Genomic DNA, 17,934 nt, shown 5'->3' with positions numbered 1-17,934 from the left:
GCATACCAGTTCGCATAGTATCACTTCCAGGTAAATTGGTGAAAACCGATATTAAAGGCAGAGGCATGGATCCTGTGACCATATTCCACATACGCTTCGTTCCGGCTCATAGGATCCAGGCCGGTATTGTTAAACATGTGGAGGAGCACACACTACTGAGGAAGAATCAGCGTGCCTCCTGCAAAGGGAAAGCCCGGCCTTGCCAACTTTTTGGGGTTCTTTGAGAGTGTTAAGAAACCTGTGGGGACCAGATAGACACATAATATAGTCAGCCTTCCCAGTCCCTCAACAAAGCCGTCTAACTAAAGTTAGCTATTGTGGGGAAAGAGGACAGGAGCTTTCATGGTTTAGTAACTGGTTAAACTATAGGAAGCAGACGGTAAATGTAAATAGTTCTCGCTATAGAGAGAAACCCTCGCGGGTACGTCACCAGTAATTAGTTTGTAAATGAATCTGAAACCTGGGATGAGAAGTGAAGTGCTCACATTTTCAGATAACTTCAAATTATTCAATAAGCTAAAAAACTCCTCGGGGATATCACTGAACTGAGTGAGTGAGTGAGTGAGTGAGTGAGTGAGTGAGTGAGTGAGTGAGTGAGTGAGTGAGTGAGTGAGTGAGTGAGTGAGAATGTGGCCCATGAGGCTCCGTGTAACTAACAGTGATAGTGGGGCACTCTGGGATCCACAATCCTGACTTAAGATATACTTTGATTTTGTCTCCTTTTGTGGTGGAGGGTCAAGAGATCATGGTGAAGACAACCCATTTCCAGATTTAGAAACTAAGGACTTACATTTTACACCCTACAAACTTTTAAATATTTTTATTTTTATAATTGAGGCTTTGGGGGCCACTTAGTGAGGGCAATGCCTAGACACTGCCGGCATTCACTTGGCCTGTTATGGGGGGTTATAGGCTACTACACAGTAGGCTTAGTGAAAACAACTAAGAAGTAGGTTTATTTCAGTGGTATGTGTGGCTTTCCTTGTTTCTTTGTTTTCCTTTTCTCCAGCCCTCTCAATATTACCAATACAAAGCTACTAGAGAGCTGGGGCCTGAAAAAGTGTAACAGTTACACAAAGCAGGTTTCTCCTCTGACTGATTCAAACTTGTAATGTGGAACAGACAGGCTTTTAACTATTTTTGACAGAAACAGCACCCAAACCGACCTCTACCTTCTGTCTATCTAGTACTGCTCCTAAGGCTGTTACCTTAAGCAGAAATGAAAATAGGAAGAATCTTAATTGATACCATGTCTATGATGTTTAATTATTGCCCCTATATATTTTGCCACAGAAAGAGTAAGGGAATCATTTTTATCCAATAATAACCACATCACCTGGGCTCTCATGTTAGGTAGTCCCATATTTTTAAGTAGAGGGATGATTAAGCTAGCCCTCAGCTCATTAAATATGGGACACTCTATATGTTCAATGGTTTCAATTTTATCATATGGGCATTTGCATGTTCTGTTAGCATGCAGTACTTTCTTGTATCTACCTACCAAACCTGCCGAGGGAAGGCCATTCATTCTTGCCAGTGTAAAAGCTCTTCTGAGCTTTGGTGCTGTCAGAGGATAAAAATACTTCGGCACTGTCTTCAAAATATCTGAAGTCTCTGCCTAACCATCAGACCTCCTAACTGTTCTCCCATCAAAATACAGCCACCCTCAGCGATGTCAGTTGGCCTGCAGTTGAACTGCTGAACTCTTCCTTTGTTCTCCCTCTCATTACAGTCCACTATTAGAAAGTGGCCGAGGCTCCTGGGTAGTGGAATGTAAAACCACAATAACTCATTGAGAATGCTGACTTGATGTACAACAATGGTGAAAAATGCTAATTCTGTGTTAAGGATTATTAGGGCAGGGACTGAAAATAAAATGGCCAGTATCGCAGTGACAATAAACAATAATTAGCAACAGTGCTTCGTCAGGAATTAGTTTTCTGGGAAATCCATTTGATTCTGTGCCAAGGAATAGGCTGGACTTTTTTTCTGCCAGAACACGCCAGAATGGGCTGCAGCGGGCGGCGGCACGCTTGCTCGCCCGGCTGGCCTCTCTTGGTGTAATCGAGGTAAGGGGCGGGGAGGCGAACCGGCACAAATCGCAGGGAGCACTTGGGGGGGGGGGTGCACCTGTGATGATGTCACTTCACCTGTGATGGTGATGGTGATGGTGATGGTGATGGTGACCTGTGATGGTGTCATTGCACAGTCCCTGGACCATGTGTGCAGGTACTGGGAGGGGTGCCACCTCCAGCCAGAAGTTACCCAGGAGATAATTCCCCCACCTATTTCTACAGAAAAAAAGCCCCTGGAATAGGTATAGATTTTGGTGAAAGGGATAAGATTTTCTAGGCACTGAGGAACATTTTGGGATAAGCTGCCCCTGCAGTAAGAGATGTACTCCATTTTAACAGACAGAACTAGGCTGCCAGTTCTTAAAATTTAAAAGTTGCAAAAGCTTCTTGAGAGAAGGAAGGTATGTAGATTCCAAGTCATTAAACTTGATCCACTGGATCCTTTTTGTCTGTGTGGTTGCACCAATTAAAGTCTACCAATGAGTCATGTCTGGCTGTCAGTTCATTCCTACAATACAATACAATACACATGATGGTTATTGTACGTAATTAAAAACATTTTCCTACTGCTTTCTGAATATGTAGTTAAATGATAAAAAGTAATTTGCATTATGAAAATAGTTTGCTTTTTGTTGTTCAAGCACTTTTTTGAGATAACAGATGATCAATTTGACTTCCACACGTACTGCATGAGAAAGATGACCCTGCGTGCCTATGTCGATCTCTTGAGACTGGAAGACGTTCTCAGGAAACACGCCTTCTACTTCAAGGCTGCCTGGTCAGCGATTGAAATCTACTTGAAGCTTCATGATAATCCTCTGGCCAACGAAAGCAAAGAACAAGAAGTAAATTCAGGTATTTAAAGGCAGTAAAGAGAACTGATTTGCATATATAATGCAATTTTTAAAGTGTTGTACAAAATTATTTACTTTCTCTCCTTTAGATGTCATTTCTTTTTTTAGTCCTGAAGAAGTACAGTTAAATGCTATGTAGTATAAAATGTGTTTAGTTGGTCTGCTTCACAAAAATAACTGGTTCAACAGAATGCTATTGCACTCCAACAACAGGTAAAATTGTAAACATTCTGACCCAGAATTTAGATTTTTAAAGAATCTTAGTTCCTTTTTTGTTTGCAGACAAAAATCTAGACTATAAATAAACTGAGTGCTGAAGGCCTTTTAAATGAAAGGATGTCCAGCACAGCTTCATGCCATCAACAGACAATGACGAGGCTTCTGTCTTTGTCCTCCTTTTCCTCAGCTTTCTTCTCTGTGTAATAAACTTGTATCTGGATTTCCAAAGCAGGCTCAGGAATGGAATGCTTCCCTTAAACTTAACTGTTTCTCCACATAGCAAACTAAATGCCAAGGAAGAAGAGTTTCCATTTAGGGATCCCATTCCCCAACGGGGGTGGGAGATGCCCTGCTTCCAGCCTCCACCACGCTGCCACCACTTACCTGGCCGGCGGGAGGGTGGGGGAGGTGTGGGGAATGGACCTGGGAGCTCCTGCCCACTCCGGAGGACTTCCTTGTCATACCATGAATGACATCATTCCCAGCGTGATAAGGAAGTTCTTCGGAGCACGCATGAGGTAAGTTTCTGGTGTGTGTACCTAGAATCATAGAAGAATCATAGAATCATAGAGTTGGAAGGGGCCATACAGACCATCTAGTCCAACCCCCTGCCCAGTGCAGGATCTGCCTAAAGCATCTCTGACAAGTATTCATCCAGCCTCTTCTTGAAAACTGCCAGTGAGGGGGAGCTCACCACCTCCCTAGGCAGCTGATTCCACTTTTGAACTACTCTGACGGTGAAAAAGTTTTTCCTAATATCCAGCCGGTACCTTTGTGCATGTAATTTAAGCCCATTGCTCTGGGTTCCTACCCTCTGCTGCCAACTGGAACAGCTCCTTGCCTTCCTCCAAATGACAGCCTTTCAGATATTTAAAGAGAGCAATCATGTCCCCCCTCAACCTCCTCCAAACTAAACATTCCCAAGGCCCTCAGCCTTTCCTCGTAGGGCTCAGTCTCCAGACCCCTGATCATTCTCGTCGCTCTCCTCTGCACCCTCTCGATTTTGTCCACATCCTCGATTTTGTCCACCTCCCACAACCTCTCCTGCCCCCTGTTTTGGGCCCCTGGAGACCTGGAAACTCTATTACCATTAAACCTTCACATCTGCAGGGGACTTTCGAAAGGAGGGAAGTTCAGTCATGTCAGCCCCCACTTGTTGTCTAAAGAAGTATAACTCAAGCAAAGTCTTCATTGAGAACTAGGCTTTTATCTTCACCATTTGCTGTAAAGAAGTTGACAAGCTGCAGGTAGAACTCAGGAATCATGTGATACCTGTGGGGGTGGGATATCATTTCCCCCTCCCCCACTTTTTCCTCTTTCCTGAAAGTCCTCGTAGCCTGAGCCCAGTTGTGTGGTGCCAGCCAGGCTAGCTGCATCTGCATGGTGGGAAACTGTTATGATGGGTACAAGCAGCCTCTAGGAGACAGCTTTTTGCTTTGCGTGTTCTTCAGTCTTGGCCCATCAGGACTCCTGTAGCAAATGGGAGGCTGCTGAGGCTTGACTGAGAGGCTAACTAAAAATGCAGGCTGAGGCAGAGTGAGAGCTGAATAAAAACCTGTTTATTGTATACAAAGCTGGAATATTCAAGAAACCTAAAGGACTTGTGGGAGGCACCTCACCTTCCCCTATATCCTCCTCATTTCCTGTTTCATTCCTCCAGATAGCCTCCATAACTTCAACATTCCCCGCTTCCTTCTCTCCTTCCCATTCACCAACCAACACTCCTTTTATCTGCTCCCCATCTTAAGCTATATTTATTAATGTTTACTTCATTTATACCCCAGCTTTCTCCACAATGGGGACCCAAAACAGCTTACACCATTCTCCTCTCCTCCATTTTATCCTCACAACAACCCTGTGAGGTTAGTTAGCCTAGGAGTGTGTGACTGGCCCAAAGTCATCCAGTAAGCACCACGGCTGAGTAGGGATTCAAATCTAGGCCTCTCAGATCCTAGTTTGAAGCTTTAATTATAACACCACAGTCTTTTGTGGAGTGACTACTGTTGAACAGCTGCAAGCAGCCAGATCTGGATGAGCCATGCAAGCTGCCTGGTAGCAAGTTGCCTGCTGCCAAATCTGGCCCAGCGAGTCCTCCCACAAGGGCGAAACACCCTCGGAAAGGGCCCTGGTTCCTCCCTTTGCCTTTGACAGACAGCAGCCAAGGCTTGAATGCTGCAATACTATTGAGGCTGCCTAGCAATGGCATTCTTTTTTAAAGGCTGCAGGCACTTATCGTTTGGGGAGTTTTAAACTTTTGTTCTTTAATTTCAGATGTTTCTACAAACGGTAGGCTTTTCTCAATTTCCTATACAGATCCGTCTGTCCATGGCCCCAGTCTCCAGATTTAAGTATCCACAGATGAGGCCATGTTGAAAATTAGGACATGCCATGTTTAAATGCTTTATATTGTCGAAGGTATTGTTTAAATGCTTTGTTTCAGCTGTGCTTCAGCTCTGTATCAGATTTTGGTTTGTTTTAATTTCTACACTCCAAGCTCTATTTATTGGGTACCCCAGCCATCGATCTATTAATTTACGCTGTGTAACCTGCCTTAAGTCTTAGTGAGAAAAGTGAGTATAAATAAAATAAATAAAAATAAATAAATACGTACGATAGAATAGTCGTGTGGGATAGAATTTCTCAGGGATAGCTCACAGTGTCACACACCCCATGTAGACAATGGGGGTTCTTTGCACAGTACAAACGGCAAAATACCATCACTGTAGGTATGTGAAACTTCCTCACATTCCATTTGGATTCCACCCCAGCCCATACACTAGGCTCCATCGGAATCGGTAGAGTAGTGGTGAACACTTCCCTTTCTCCTCTGTGAAACTTACTTATGCCTACATTCTGCTTCTTAATTTTTGAGGTCAGCCTGAGAAGGTGGCATTGGGGGATTCCTGTTCTCCCCCCAGCTATGAGCGGAAGCAAGATTCAGTCTTATCCCTTGCTGTTTAATATCTATATGAAGCCACCGGGAGAGGTCAGCAGGACAGATTTGGGCTGTCACTAATATGCTCTATTTTTCTTTTCCATCTAATTCCAAAGGTGCTGTTGATGCTAGTGCTCAGAGTCAGGAATAGGCTGGATGAGGGAGAACACGCTGAAACTGAATCCTGATAAGACAGAGGTTCTCTGGCTTAGTAGAAAGGCAAGCCAGGAACTTGAGATCTCTTCTGTCTTGGATGGGGTTATATTTCCCTTGAAAAGCCAGGTTTGCAGCTTTGGAGTATTGCTCAACACAACAGTCACCCTAGAAAGGTGGTTCAGAGCGCTTTTGCCCAGCTTTGGTTGGTGTGCCAGCTGCATCTGTTCCTGGCTCAGAACCAAACTAGACGAGACGCCTAACACATGGAGGACACGTGTCAGATTTCTGCAAGTTTCCATGGGAAGTGTAGTGAGAAAGAACCTCTGCCAGGGAGAAGAGAGAGAGAATCCCTCTGACTGCCACCAGCACGCTTGGCTCCCTTTCACCACCTCCAGTGCTCCCCTTGCTCCCCTAAATGTACTTTACAGCCAGAGGAAGCCGAGCGCGCCAGTGGCAGTCAGAGGGAGCCAAGCATGCTGGTAGCGAGAAGAGGGAGCATGCTGCCCTTGCTCCCCTAAATGCACTCAGCAGCCAGAGGGAGCCAAGCACACCAGTGGTGGCAAGAGGAAGCCAAGCGGAGTGGACGAGATGCCTAGAGAAAGAACCTGTGCCAGGGAGAAGAGGGATTCTCTCCCTCTTCTCCCTGGCAGAAGTTCTTTCTCACTACGCTTCCTGTGGAAACTTCTGCGGGAAACCGACACGTGGCCTCCATTTGTCAGGCATCTCGTCTAGTTTGACTTCCAATCAGATCTTGCCACAGTAATCCCTGCCTTGGTTCAAGGGTCCCCAACGTGATGCCCATGGGCATCATTGCACACGCTGACACCTTTCTTGGTGCCTGCCAAGTGTTTTTAGAAAGTGGGCGTGGCCAGGTGTTGCTTTTGCCAAGCATGGCTACTGATTGACTATTGAAGATTTGATTGGCTATGCAGATTTTTGAAACCACTGCTTAGGCATAAGCTGCTTCCACAGCCCACAGACTTAACTGTGTGACTGAAGCTACGTTAGGCACCCATTTCTATTGCTTGAGGCTCCACATAGCCTTGGAAAGTTCTGCTAACCTAATTAACTTGAAGCAAGCTTATTTCTTTCAGTGGAGTGGTTTATCCCCCACTCCTCTTCAGTTTCTCATTATCCAGATCAAGGTCCTTTTACTTTCTGAGAGTGACTATTCAGATCCTCCCAGTTGCAGCTGGCTTTTCTTATCTATTCGGTTCTGTTCTACGGCTACATTTGGCCTGAACAGAAAGAGATTTTCCCTTCTCAGCCCGTAAGTGTGGCGTAGTGCATAGTAATTACAGGTGCGTCTACCTTGCAGCAAGCTTGCTTCATGAGCATATGTAGTAACTCGGGGCATCCTTGTGCCCCACTACAAACAGCAGGCGCTTCACATTGATTGGCGTCAGCATTCTCAGCAACTTGCATACATTCACGGGTCTTCTGCTTGACTGTTTTGCTTCAGTGTTCATTCTTTTGCATAATGCAGTAAAAATACTATAATGGCTCCTGAGAACAAGGTAAAATTGCATAGAAGTAGTAAAGGCACATAAAATATTCTAGTTCATTAAATTCACTTCCATCATGATGATTGCAGAGCCAATAAGTATTGGTTTCAGAATAATTCTTAATCTTGATAGTTTCAAAAATAATTATATCTTCTTGCCAGGTATATTCTCAGACTCATTCACTCGGAGTAATTTTCTACACAGATCTTCGCTAACAGAATAAATGCTCTTCTCATCCAGGCAGACCTTTTCACACAGATTTCCTGATCTAGCTAGATCAATCTCTCTCTCTCAGGTACACCCAGACTGACCCAGACGAACACACAGGTTGCCTGGCTCAACTAGAATAAATAACTGTCCAATCAGATCTAACTCCATTCACCCACCCAGCCCCCCTCCTTATAAATTATTTAAAAAACCCACATTAGCAAGCAGAAATAAAATCCAAATTAAATATATTACATGCAAAACATTATAGTGGGTAATAAATGTTTTAAATACATACATAAGAAGACCTGTCTTATCTCAGGACTACTACGTTTTTAGAAGTCTTTGGTGATTTATTATATAATTGGTGCTTTCTTCCTGTAGGATATCTAATGAGAACTGCACTCCAACTATAATGCCATTTAAATATGAAATCTAAAAATGTCAGTATTTGAATACATCCAAGAGTTCCCACTATTTATAAAGATCATATTAAAATATAGTCCATTTTTTGTAGAAAACCTTTCTGCCAAGGAACTGAAGAAAATGCTTAGTAAACAAAGACGTGCACAGAAGAAGGCGAAGCTTGAAGAAGAGAGGAAGCACGCTGAAAGAGAGAGGCAGCAAAAGAATCAGAAAAAAAAGCGAGATGAGGAAGAGGAGGAAACTAGCGGGCCCAAGGAAGAACTCGTTCCTGAAAAACTGGAGAGGGTACATTTGAACTCTACATTTGCACATTTATACGGGGTTATCATAAAATATTCAGAATCCTCCACAATTTTTATTCTGTACCATAGACACTCTGTTGTAATCAAGGTCATATTGAATGGATAAATGTTTGCAGGGAGACTTGGGATCAGTTTATGTGCTGGCCTGGAATGTAAATTGCTCATGCAGTATATTTCTACCCCTCGTGTCAAATTCCATGCATCTTGGGGTAGAAATGTGTCCCCTCCCCACCTCTTCCCCCCCCCTTGGGAGAAGTTGCTGTCTTTCAAAATAAACAAGCACTTGGAACCTGGCCACACACTTGGAAGATGGGGCAGATCGTTTCTCTTGAACAGATTTGCCCCCCCCCCTTTGCATATTCACTCAGGCTTTGCACCCTTAAATAGCTATAATTTTTATTTTCGGTTTGAAACAATAAAAAGCATGTTTTGAACTCAAGATACTGCAAAACCAACCTGGTGTTTAGAAACTAATCATGTGGCATGACTCTTAATTATGATGTGACTTGATTTTTTTGTTGTTGAAACAGGTTGATCATCCATTAGAGGAAGCTATTAAATTTCTTATACCACTTAAGAATCTTGCGGCAGATAACATAGACACACATCTGTTAGCATTTGAAATATACTTCAGAAAAGGTAAAGTATATGTAGTTTTAAAATGTGACATGAATGGTTTTACTACAGTTATATATGCACATTTGGCTAGTTTTAATATTCTGAGGGCATTTTTAAAGTTGTAAATAATAAAGTCTTTTTAGAAGTCTAACAGAAAATACTGACAAGTTTAATATGATGTCTATGGAGGTGTATTTTCTTCTGAATGGTAAGAAAGACTAAAAATAAACTCAACTTGCTACATAAGCATAATGGATTGGATCCATCAGTGCATGAGCAGAAACATAAACAGAGTTCCTTTCCTGAGAAAGGCAGACTATAAATAATGTAAATAAATAAACGAAATATATAGCTTGGCGACAATACATTAAATCCCAAGTTAGGAATTAGTCTTCCAGGAGGTCCCTTTTGAGGACCAAAGCAGAGAGTGGTAAGAGAGGTTGACGCCCATCCCATAAGGTGGTTTGTCCGCAGGTCCCGTTGTTACAGCAATATTCCCTCCACACATCCTTTTTGCCTTTGGATTGGCCTCCAGTGGCAAACCCATGAAGTAAATCTTACTGAAAAGGGCTAGCTTTAAAATGATACTGAGATAGATAAATGAGGTTTGCTATTTTTTTAACCTGAATGTTACTGTTTTGATTTTATAGAAAGGAGAGGAAAGAGATAAACACACAAACTGGTGGAAAGCCATCATAATAGGAAAGGTGAAAATCAGGAGGCTATAATGCCAAGCAGAGTCTGTGTGCCCCTAAATCCACCCCTGTTGATCATTAACACAGTTTTCTCACTGGATTATTAAGGCAAATAAGAACATCAGAAGAGCCCTCCTGGATCAGACAAGTGGTCCATCCATTCCAACATCCTGTCTCTCCTGGTGGCCAGTCCGTTGCGCTGGACTGCCAACAACAGGATGGAGAGGCTGAGACCTTCCCCTGATGTTGCCTCCCGGCACTGGTATTCAGTTTTCTGCCTCTGATTGTGGAGGCTCCCTTTAGTCAAAATGGCTAGCGGCTGTGGGGGACCTAATCTCCCCCCCCCCGCCACATTTAACTTCTTTATATAACTCTGCCTTTGTCATGTTAGGATTATTTTTATTGATATAAGTAATAAAGGGCATCTGTATTTCCTATAAATAACATAAAATAAATAAAAATTGTGTTTTTATGCAGGAAAATTTTTATTAATGTTGCAATCAGTAAAAAGAGCTTTTGCCATCGACAGCAATAACCCGTGGCTACATGAATGTTTGATCAAATTCTCCAAGTGTGGTAAGTACAAAGAATCACTGCTTTGTGTAGCTCGCTTGCTATACAAATTGCACAAGCACGTGGGCTTGGATCCCGTGAGCGAGCTCCACGTGTGCTAGCAAGCCTCTGCTGGGGAACATTCTTCTGCTTTCCCTAGTGCTTCCATTTGCAGAAGAGTCCATAGACTGAACTAAAGTATCCAAACGTCAGTCAAGTACTTCTGTGCACATACCAAGGTGCACAGAATGCAGGTGTGAGAAAAGTTTTACGTGACTGTCTAAAACTGGCCTCTGCGTTCAGCCAGTAAGACCTTTCAAACCACTGCGAGCTCTGAATATTTTCCATTTTCTGCACCAGGGCTGTCAGGCATTGTGGCCCAGCTGCAAGGTCTCGTATATAATAATTCAAAAATAAACTGTTCAGAACAAAGAGGAACGATAATGAGTAATGGAGTTTCATTGAACCGTAACACAAATATGCTTCTTGTATTTTTAGTGTCTGATCACAGCAATTTATCAGAAATCGTGAACAAAGTCCTAACCCAAGAAATGCAGAAGATCTTTATCAGTAAAGATTTGGAAAGTTTTAATGAAGAATTTCTCAAACGCAATCCTACCTCCATTCAGCATCGGCTCTCAGGTTGGTTTGTTCAGGTGTAGTTAAAGTATGGTGAACTCTGGCCAGTCCATATCTGACTGCAGAACCCGTGCTCCTCAGACTGATGTACAGCCATCACGCTGTTCAGCTGTTTGCTCACTTGCTTCTCTTTCCTTCCGTGTGTGTTGTGAGTTCCTGTTGTGGCTGGTGATCTTCTCATGCTCAGCTGCAAAACCTTTTTGAACTTTTGGACAGTAAATCACTAAAGTTTTTTGTGCCGGATGCTTCCAGGTTGAAGGGTGGAGCGAGTGCCTCTCAACTCAGTTCCTTTTTCACCACAGCAGAGAGGAGAACCAAACACATCTCTTTCATTGGAGCTTGGATTTCCTTTTCTAGTCAACGTTGCTCTTCTTTGAATCCTAGTCCATTTGAGAGTTGAGAGTTGTCTTTCCTAAAAACCTCTCATCTCTTCCTGCCAGGAGCGATTCACGCTTTTTGAGAGGAACCTCCTTTGGTCTGTCATTTGCAGTGGCGGAGAGTAACAACTGATAGGGGGTGGGCATTGTGGCTACGCAGTGGGGAACAGGCGTTTGTCGATAAGGGAATCTCTATAATTTTCAGAAATTATGATGAGAGATTATGAGATGCTCCATGGTGGAGCATCTGTTTTGCGTGGTAGGTCACTAAGAATGGGATAAATGCTGGGATTTTGTTCGTGTATCCTGATGGGTGGTTCAGGCTCATTTCAGAGGAGCGCGAGCATCCTCAGCTGCTCTCTGCGCAGGGATACCAAGGCAGCTGTATTGTCTTCCCTGCTGGTGCCAATTGATGCGGCTGCCACAGGGGAAGCCAGTGTGGGCAAAGAAAGGCTTCGCGGCACGTTCCCACGGCAAGTTCTCTACTCATTTCCCGAGGCAGGAGCTCTGCATCCTGCCATAGAGTGGGATTGCACCGAAGCTGCGAAGGAGAGTTGCGCTGATTTCTAAGAATTGTCCTTCTGGTGATTGTCTGTGCAATCCCACCTGTAGAGAGCTGTTGGTCAATAGTGAAACAGGTACAAGTTCATCATTATTAACGGAAGTTAACATAGGAATTTATTGACTTAATTATTAAATAAAGGTACAGGTTTGGACCAATTGCCCTTTAAAAGATGTGTGTTGTGTTACACGGACATGAGCTTGGAATAATTAGAATGCAATTACTTGAGTGAGAAGACAGGAAGAGGATATTATCTTTGCCATTTAAATAATGTAATTGCAGATGACTGAACCTAATTTTCTCTTGACCTGTTTATTTTCCATTTTTAATTTTTCTCATGACTTACCTTTAGCTGGCAGTGCAATCCTAAGAGTTACTGCATTCTAAGCCCATTGAAATCGACGGGCTTAGACTGGAGTAAGTCTTTTCAGGATCGGACTGAGTCTTTGCAGACGCCGTTTTTCTATGCCTTCCCCTTCTCCTGGCAGTCCTCTGCATCCCCCAAAGGCCTTTGCTAAGGGCTAGAAGACTCTCCTGAATGAAGGGGGGGGGGGCGGCATGTGGGGCTGCAGAAAAAAGGGGGAATTCAGCAAAATTGCCTCCCCTTGTATAAATGGAACAAGCTTCAGAAACAAACCTCCGGTACTTAGGGAGCAGTCAGGGAGGTGAGGGTCATTTTTGCCTCATTCTCCTTTCTTGCACACAACCCCCCCCCCCCCCAATGCTACACGACATTTTGTTCAGCAGACTCCTCCGGAGGCTTGTCAGGCTGCCCGCCCAGGGGGCTGCTCCCACGAGCCCCTCCTCTTCATGGAATTCTGCCCCTCCCCAGTGGGCTGTACCCTGACAGCCTTTCCACTGGTGAAAGAGGAAGAAGGGGCCCCTTGGGATGGCGGGATTCAGGTAGACGGAAAAGCCTCATGGAGCAGATTCTTCAAGGAGGAAAGGAAAGATTGAGTGGGAAAGCCGGTAGGATAGGACCAACCCTTTACCACTTTGCCACTTTATTTGTTCATCGTTGCCTTGCCACTGTTCCAAGGTTTTCAAATAATGCAAGTTTTAGTATATTTTGAAAACTGGAGCAAACATGTTTGTGAGCAGCATCGTTCTTGTGTAATACAGGCTCTCTGGATCTATGTCCTGCTTTTAATAGTTTTCTGTGTTGTCATCCTTTTGATGTAAATGTGCCTTCGCCTTCTCTTTCAGGTGCCAAAATGATGTATTTCCTGGATAGCTCAAGGCAAGAGAAAGCTCTCGCCATTGCTACTAGAGCAGATGAAACTACGAGAGACAAAAATGTGAAGGTAATTCACTGTAGCTGTTAACAAAGCTAAAATACGGTGATAGCATGCTGTCACAGATGGCAGGCCTTTGAAATCTGAGATGGATTTATGAGTAATGTGTTAGAGGGTCCTTAGCGAAAGTGCCTGGACTTTCCACAGGCAACATATTTGGCTCTCTATGGAAGTGGAAAAAGGTCTGCAGAGACCATCTATTCAAAGAGGAGAGAACAGTGGGAAGGGGGTATCCACAAAATAATCCTGGCTAAAGGTTATTTTCTGTACCTGCAGACTTTAACAAAGGTTTGGGAGTCCTTACTAGATGGCAGCTTTGGAGTATGTCCCACCCAGAGTAACGAATATCGGATAGCATGCCACAAACTGTTTCCTTTAGCATCTGCCTTTATGCCTCTCCCAAACGAAGATGACGGTTGCTTTGCATCAGTGAATCATACAGCCCTTAATCATGATGTGCTGTCCAATGAAATCTGAAATGAAATAGCTCCGTCTCCTAAACTGGTTGCATTCAGATCAGCGGTTTTTCTACAGAATATGATGGAACACGATTCAGACGTCAAGCAGAGGCAATTGAATGAAACTGTACCGTGCTCTGAGCTCGTTATCCCTCTACAAGAATTCTCTCAAGAAGAATACTGGTCATGTTTACATTTGTACAGTTACAAATCTTTTTATTGCAAATCATGGATACTAGAAATTGACCATCCACATAAATGCTGTTGCGTACACCATCTTACGAAACATAGATGAGCAAAGTTGGTAAACTTCTAGTGCAGTCCTCTGCAGAGTTACTCCTGTCTAATCGCACTGATTTCAATGGCTTGCATAGGATTGGACTGTAAGATGGATCTCACGCTACATGCCATGTTTGTTGTTCTGTTTTCTGCAGCTTTTTATTTGTGCCCCGCCTCCAAGCACTTACTACGTTCTAATTATAGGCAGTGGAAACGTTCCGTCAATTCAAAGTGTCGTATAGAAACAGCTCCTTAAATTGAAGAGGGAGAGGGTACATTTTGTTTTTAACAATTTATTTTCATTTTTAAATAAATGTCCACTATCAGTGTTCATATATTTCTTTACCACATCCCAGTTTTCAGACGTTAGCGTTGCAGACCTAAGCAGTTATACACTGTCCTAAGCACGTTAACTTCAGTGGACTTAGAAAGGTATAACTCTGTTTAGGATTATGATGTCAGTATAGCAGCAAAGGAAGTGGTTATTCCCAGATCGTGAGTTCAGTTTAATATTAAGCTCCACTGAACACTCACATTTCAATTTAAGAACAGTGAATTCTACTTCTGCTGAAATGTTGTTTCAATGCTGTAAAGCAACTAGCATTTAAGATGTATTTTGAAAAGAAAAAAGAAACCTAAATGAGCACAACTTGACAGACTACAGATCACAGCTATTTTTTTTTCTTTTTTGCATTAACCTGAACATGCATCACACACACAACGTATGGAAGTTTTGATTCAGCTGTCTTCGTGAGACAAACGGCTGTTCCTGGCAACTTTATATAAACTACTATAGAACTTACAATACACTGTGGCTTGTACAGAAAATCAGTTTTATCAAAACTAATCGAAGAAGCAATTTGTTTTTTATTTTACAGTTAATGTAAATGTTTGAGTAATATTTCCTAGGCCCTATGCAAAATTCAAGAAGGGAAATTTTATCAAAACAAATGGTTATAATTAAGATGGTTGCCATTTGGAATCTGTAATAGTTGAATAAAAAGCTCCCTGTAAAATAATGCCAACTGAAGTAATGCTGTAATAAATTATTTTGTACACACTGGCTCTGGTTTTGATTTTTTTAACATATTGAATAGTGGCAGTAATGTTTTTGTGTGTTACGTGTTATCAGATTGCTTCCAACTTATGGTGACCCTATGAATTAACGACTTCCAAAATATCCTTTCGTTAACAGCCTGTAATGGAGAATACCATTGTTACCTCGATCTTGGCCCCCAGCTACGCATCCTTTTCTAGTTCCTTCAAGTGTCAGTCACTTCCTGATTTCTTGGTTGCAGTTTCCCTTTGGCTGATAAGTGAGCTAAGGAATGTTGTCGTTGTCATTGTCCACCTTAAAACTGTGTAATTCCTCAATAATCATTACACGTCTTCTTGATGTTCCACTGTAATTCTTTTTTGGCACTTTCTCCTTTAACTTTCATCAGTAGTCCATTCAAGTATTCACTATTTTCTGCCAGTAATGTCATGTCATCTGCTTATCTCAAATTGTTTTTTTTTAATTGATTGATTGATAAGATACAAGAATTGGAGAACACGTAAGAATTTACAGTGTGCATAAGGAAACAACATATAACATATTATGAAAGATTTAACAATTGAAAATATTCATTACAACAATTCAACGATAGATTTATATACGTTTGATTTAAACCAAGTCTTATTATTTTCCAAATACTCGAAAAAAGGAAACCATTTTCATGAAAGTTAGTGCATTTTGGAAAGTGCTTGGCTTGGTAAAATTTGTCATTCAATTTTTCCAAAATAAAATTACTCTAGACCTTTGTATGCCAATTGTCTGTTGTTGGTGAGTTTTTTGATTTCCATTGAGTTGCAATAGCACTTTTTGCAGCTATCAATAAACTTTCTATGAGGTCTTTTCTTATTTTGGGAATTTGAACATTATTCCACTGGTCTTGGAAAATTAATTCTGGTTTTAAGGGAATTAAATACCCTATAATATCTTTAACTGTTTTGATAATTTCCTTCCAAAAATTATTGATATGTTGACATTCCCACCAGCAGTGGGAAAAAGATCCTCTCTCTCCACATCCTTTCCAGCAATATGGGGTTAATGACGGATAAATCTGCAAAGGATTTTTTGGAGTCAGATACCATCTATTTATAATTTTAAAGGTTTGAAATTTGGCTACACCCACTGAGGAGTCGTAAGTATTCGACGACCAGATCTTTTTCCATTGTTCAGTTGTTAGGTCTATTTTATAGTCTTGTGACCATCTGATTTGATTTGGTAATCCTAGTAGGAGTGTGCAGGGCCAGGGTGATTCGGGTTTCCCAATTTGGTTTACCCAAATTGGGGAAAAGATTCAGAATAAAGGAAATTCCGAAGCGGCAAGCCGCTTCGGAATACCTGATTCAGAAAGATTCGGGTTTGCTTCTTAAAGATTTGGCCATTGTTTTTGATGGGGAACATGCTCTCGGCTTTCCAGGAGCCTGGGGAGGCCATTTTATGAAGCAAACCAAACTTGGTGGGGAGCTTCTCCTAACTCTCCTCTAACAACCCCCCAAGTTTCAGAATGATTGGACTTCGGGGGGCCATCTTATGGCCCCCCAAAGAAGGTGCCCCATTCTCCTCCACTCTCCATTATTCCCTATGGGGTAAAAAAGGGGTTTCTAGGTGGCTTGGGGTGGCATTTTGCAAGCAAAATGCACCCAATTTTCAGAGGACCTGCTTCTACCTCTCCTCCCACCCTCCCCCAAGTTTCAGGGAGATAGCACTTTGGGGAGCCATGTTATGGCCCCCCAAAAGTGATTCTCCCACCACACCATTTTATTTCTACTGTGGAGAAAACTCCCACGCAGCAGAAACACATGAATTGTGGCTGCCAATGGCCACAGCCACAGCATGGCTACACTACACACACCCCAAGCAGCCCCTTAGAACCAAACTCCCCCTCATAAAAGGAATTAAAATAAAGGGATCTTCATACAAGTTGAGAGCTTTTGCAGATGATGTGATGTTTATAGTAGAAGACACAATACAAATGCTGCCAGGATTACTAGACAAGATTAAAGAATTTGGAGACTTGGCAGGTTTTTACATAAATAAAAAAAAGTCAAAGATAATAACCAAAAATATGACCAAGAAGAAGCAACAAGAATTGGGGAAAGTAACAGACTGTGAGGTGGTACACAAAACCAAATATCTGGGAATAGAGCTGACAGCTAAAAATATTGACTTGTTTAAGAATAATTATGAAAAGGTTTGGACACAAATCAAAAGGGATATGATAAAATGGAACAAATTAAATTTATCATGGTTAGGTCGGATTGCCACAGTTAAAATGAATGTGCTGCCTAGAATTATGTTTCTGATGCAAACGATACCAATTATTAAAGACAAAAAACAATTTGAAAAATGGCAGAGGAAGATATCGGAATTTGTGTGGGCAGGAAAGAAACCCAGAGTTAAAATGAAAGTGCTCTGTGATGCGAAGGAAAGAGGAGGAATGCAGTTACCTGATCTTTGATTATACCATGAAGCAATATGTCTAGTATGGCTAAAAGAATGGGTGTCTTTATCCAATCATAAATTGTTAACGTTGGAAGGCTATAACAAGCTTTTTGGATGGCATGCATATTTGTGGTACGATAAACGTAAAATGGACGCAAGGAATTTATTTCTAACCTGGCTAAAATATAAAAAGTTCATTGAGAAACCACTATGGATCGTTCCAGCTGAAGTAATCAACCCGAACTTAGAGTATAAGGGAAAAGAATGGCTTACCATTAAAGAGCTTA

At 42.2% G+C, this 17,934-nt stretch overlaps 1 protein-coding gene across 1 annotated transcript in view; it reads left to right on the top strand.

Annotated features, from left to right (window-relative positions):
• The window catches only part of NAA16 (N-alpha-acetyltransferase 16, NatA auxiliary subunit), an 84,217-nt gene extending 69,005 nt beyond the window's left edge, over window positions 1–15,212 (top strand). The window contains exons 14-20 of the mRNA XM_054973754.1: window positions 2,717–2,930; window positions 8,469–8,662; window positions 9,210–9,318; window positions 10,470–10,568; window positions 11,043–11,186; window positions 13,329–13,426; window positions 13,694–15,212. Coding sequence (XP_054829729.1) covers window positions 2,717–2,930; window positions 8,469–8,662; window positions 9,210–9,318; window positions 10,470–10,568; window positions 11,043–11,186; window positions 13,329–13,426; window positions 13,694–13,894 — 1,059 coding nt within the window. The 3' untranslated portion in view covers window positions 13,895–15,212. The remainder of the gene's footprint in view (window positions 1–2,716; window positions 2,931–8,468; window positions 8,663–9,209; window positions 9,319–10,469; window positions 10,569–11,042; window positions 11,187–13,328; window positions 13,427–13,693) is intronic.
• Window positions 15,213–17,934: the final 2,722 nt, after the last annotated feature.

Source organism: Eublepharis macularius, chromosome 3 (genome assembly GCF_028583425.1).
Source record: "Eublepharis macularius isolate TG4126 chromosome 3, MPM_Emac_v1.0, whole genome shotgun sequence".
Classification (NCBI taxonomy): Eukaryota; Metazoa; Chordata; class Lepidosauria; order Squamata; family Eublepharidae; genus Eublepharis; species Eublepharis macularius.
Note: the sequence above shows the minus strand (reverse complement) of the source record. Positions and strands in the feature narration are given on the sequence as shown.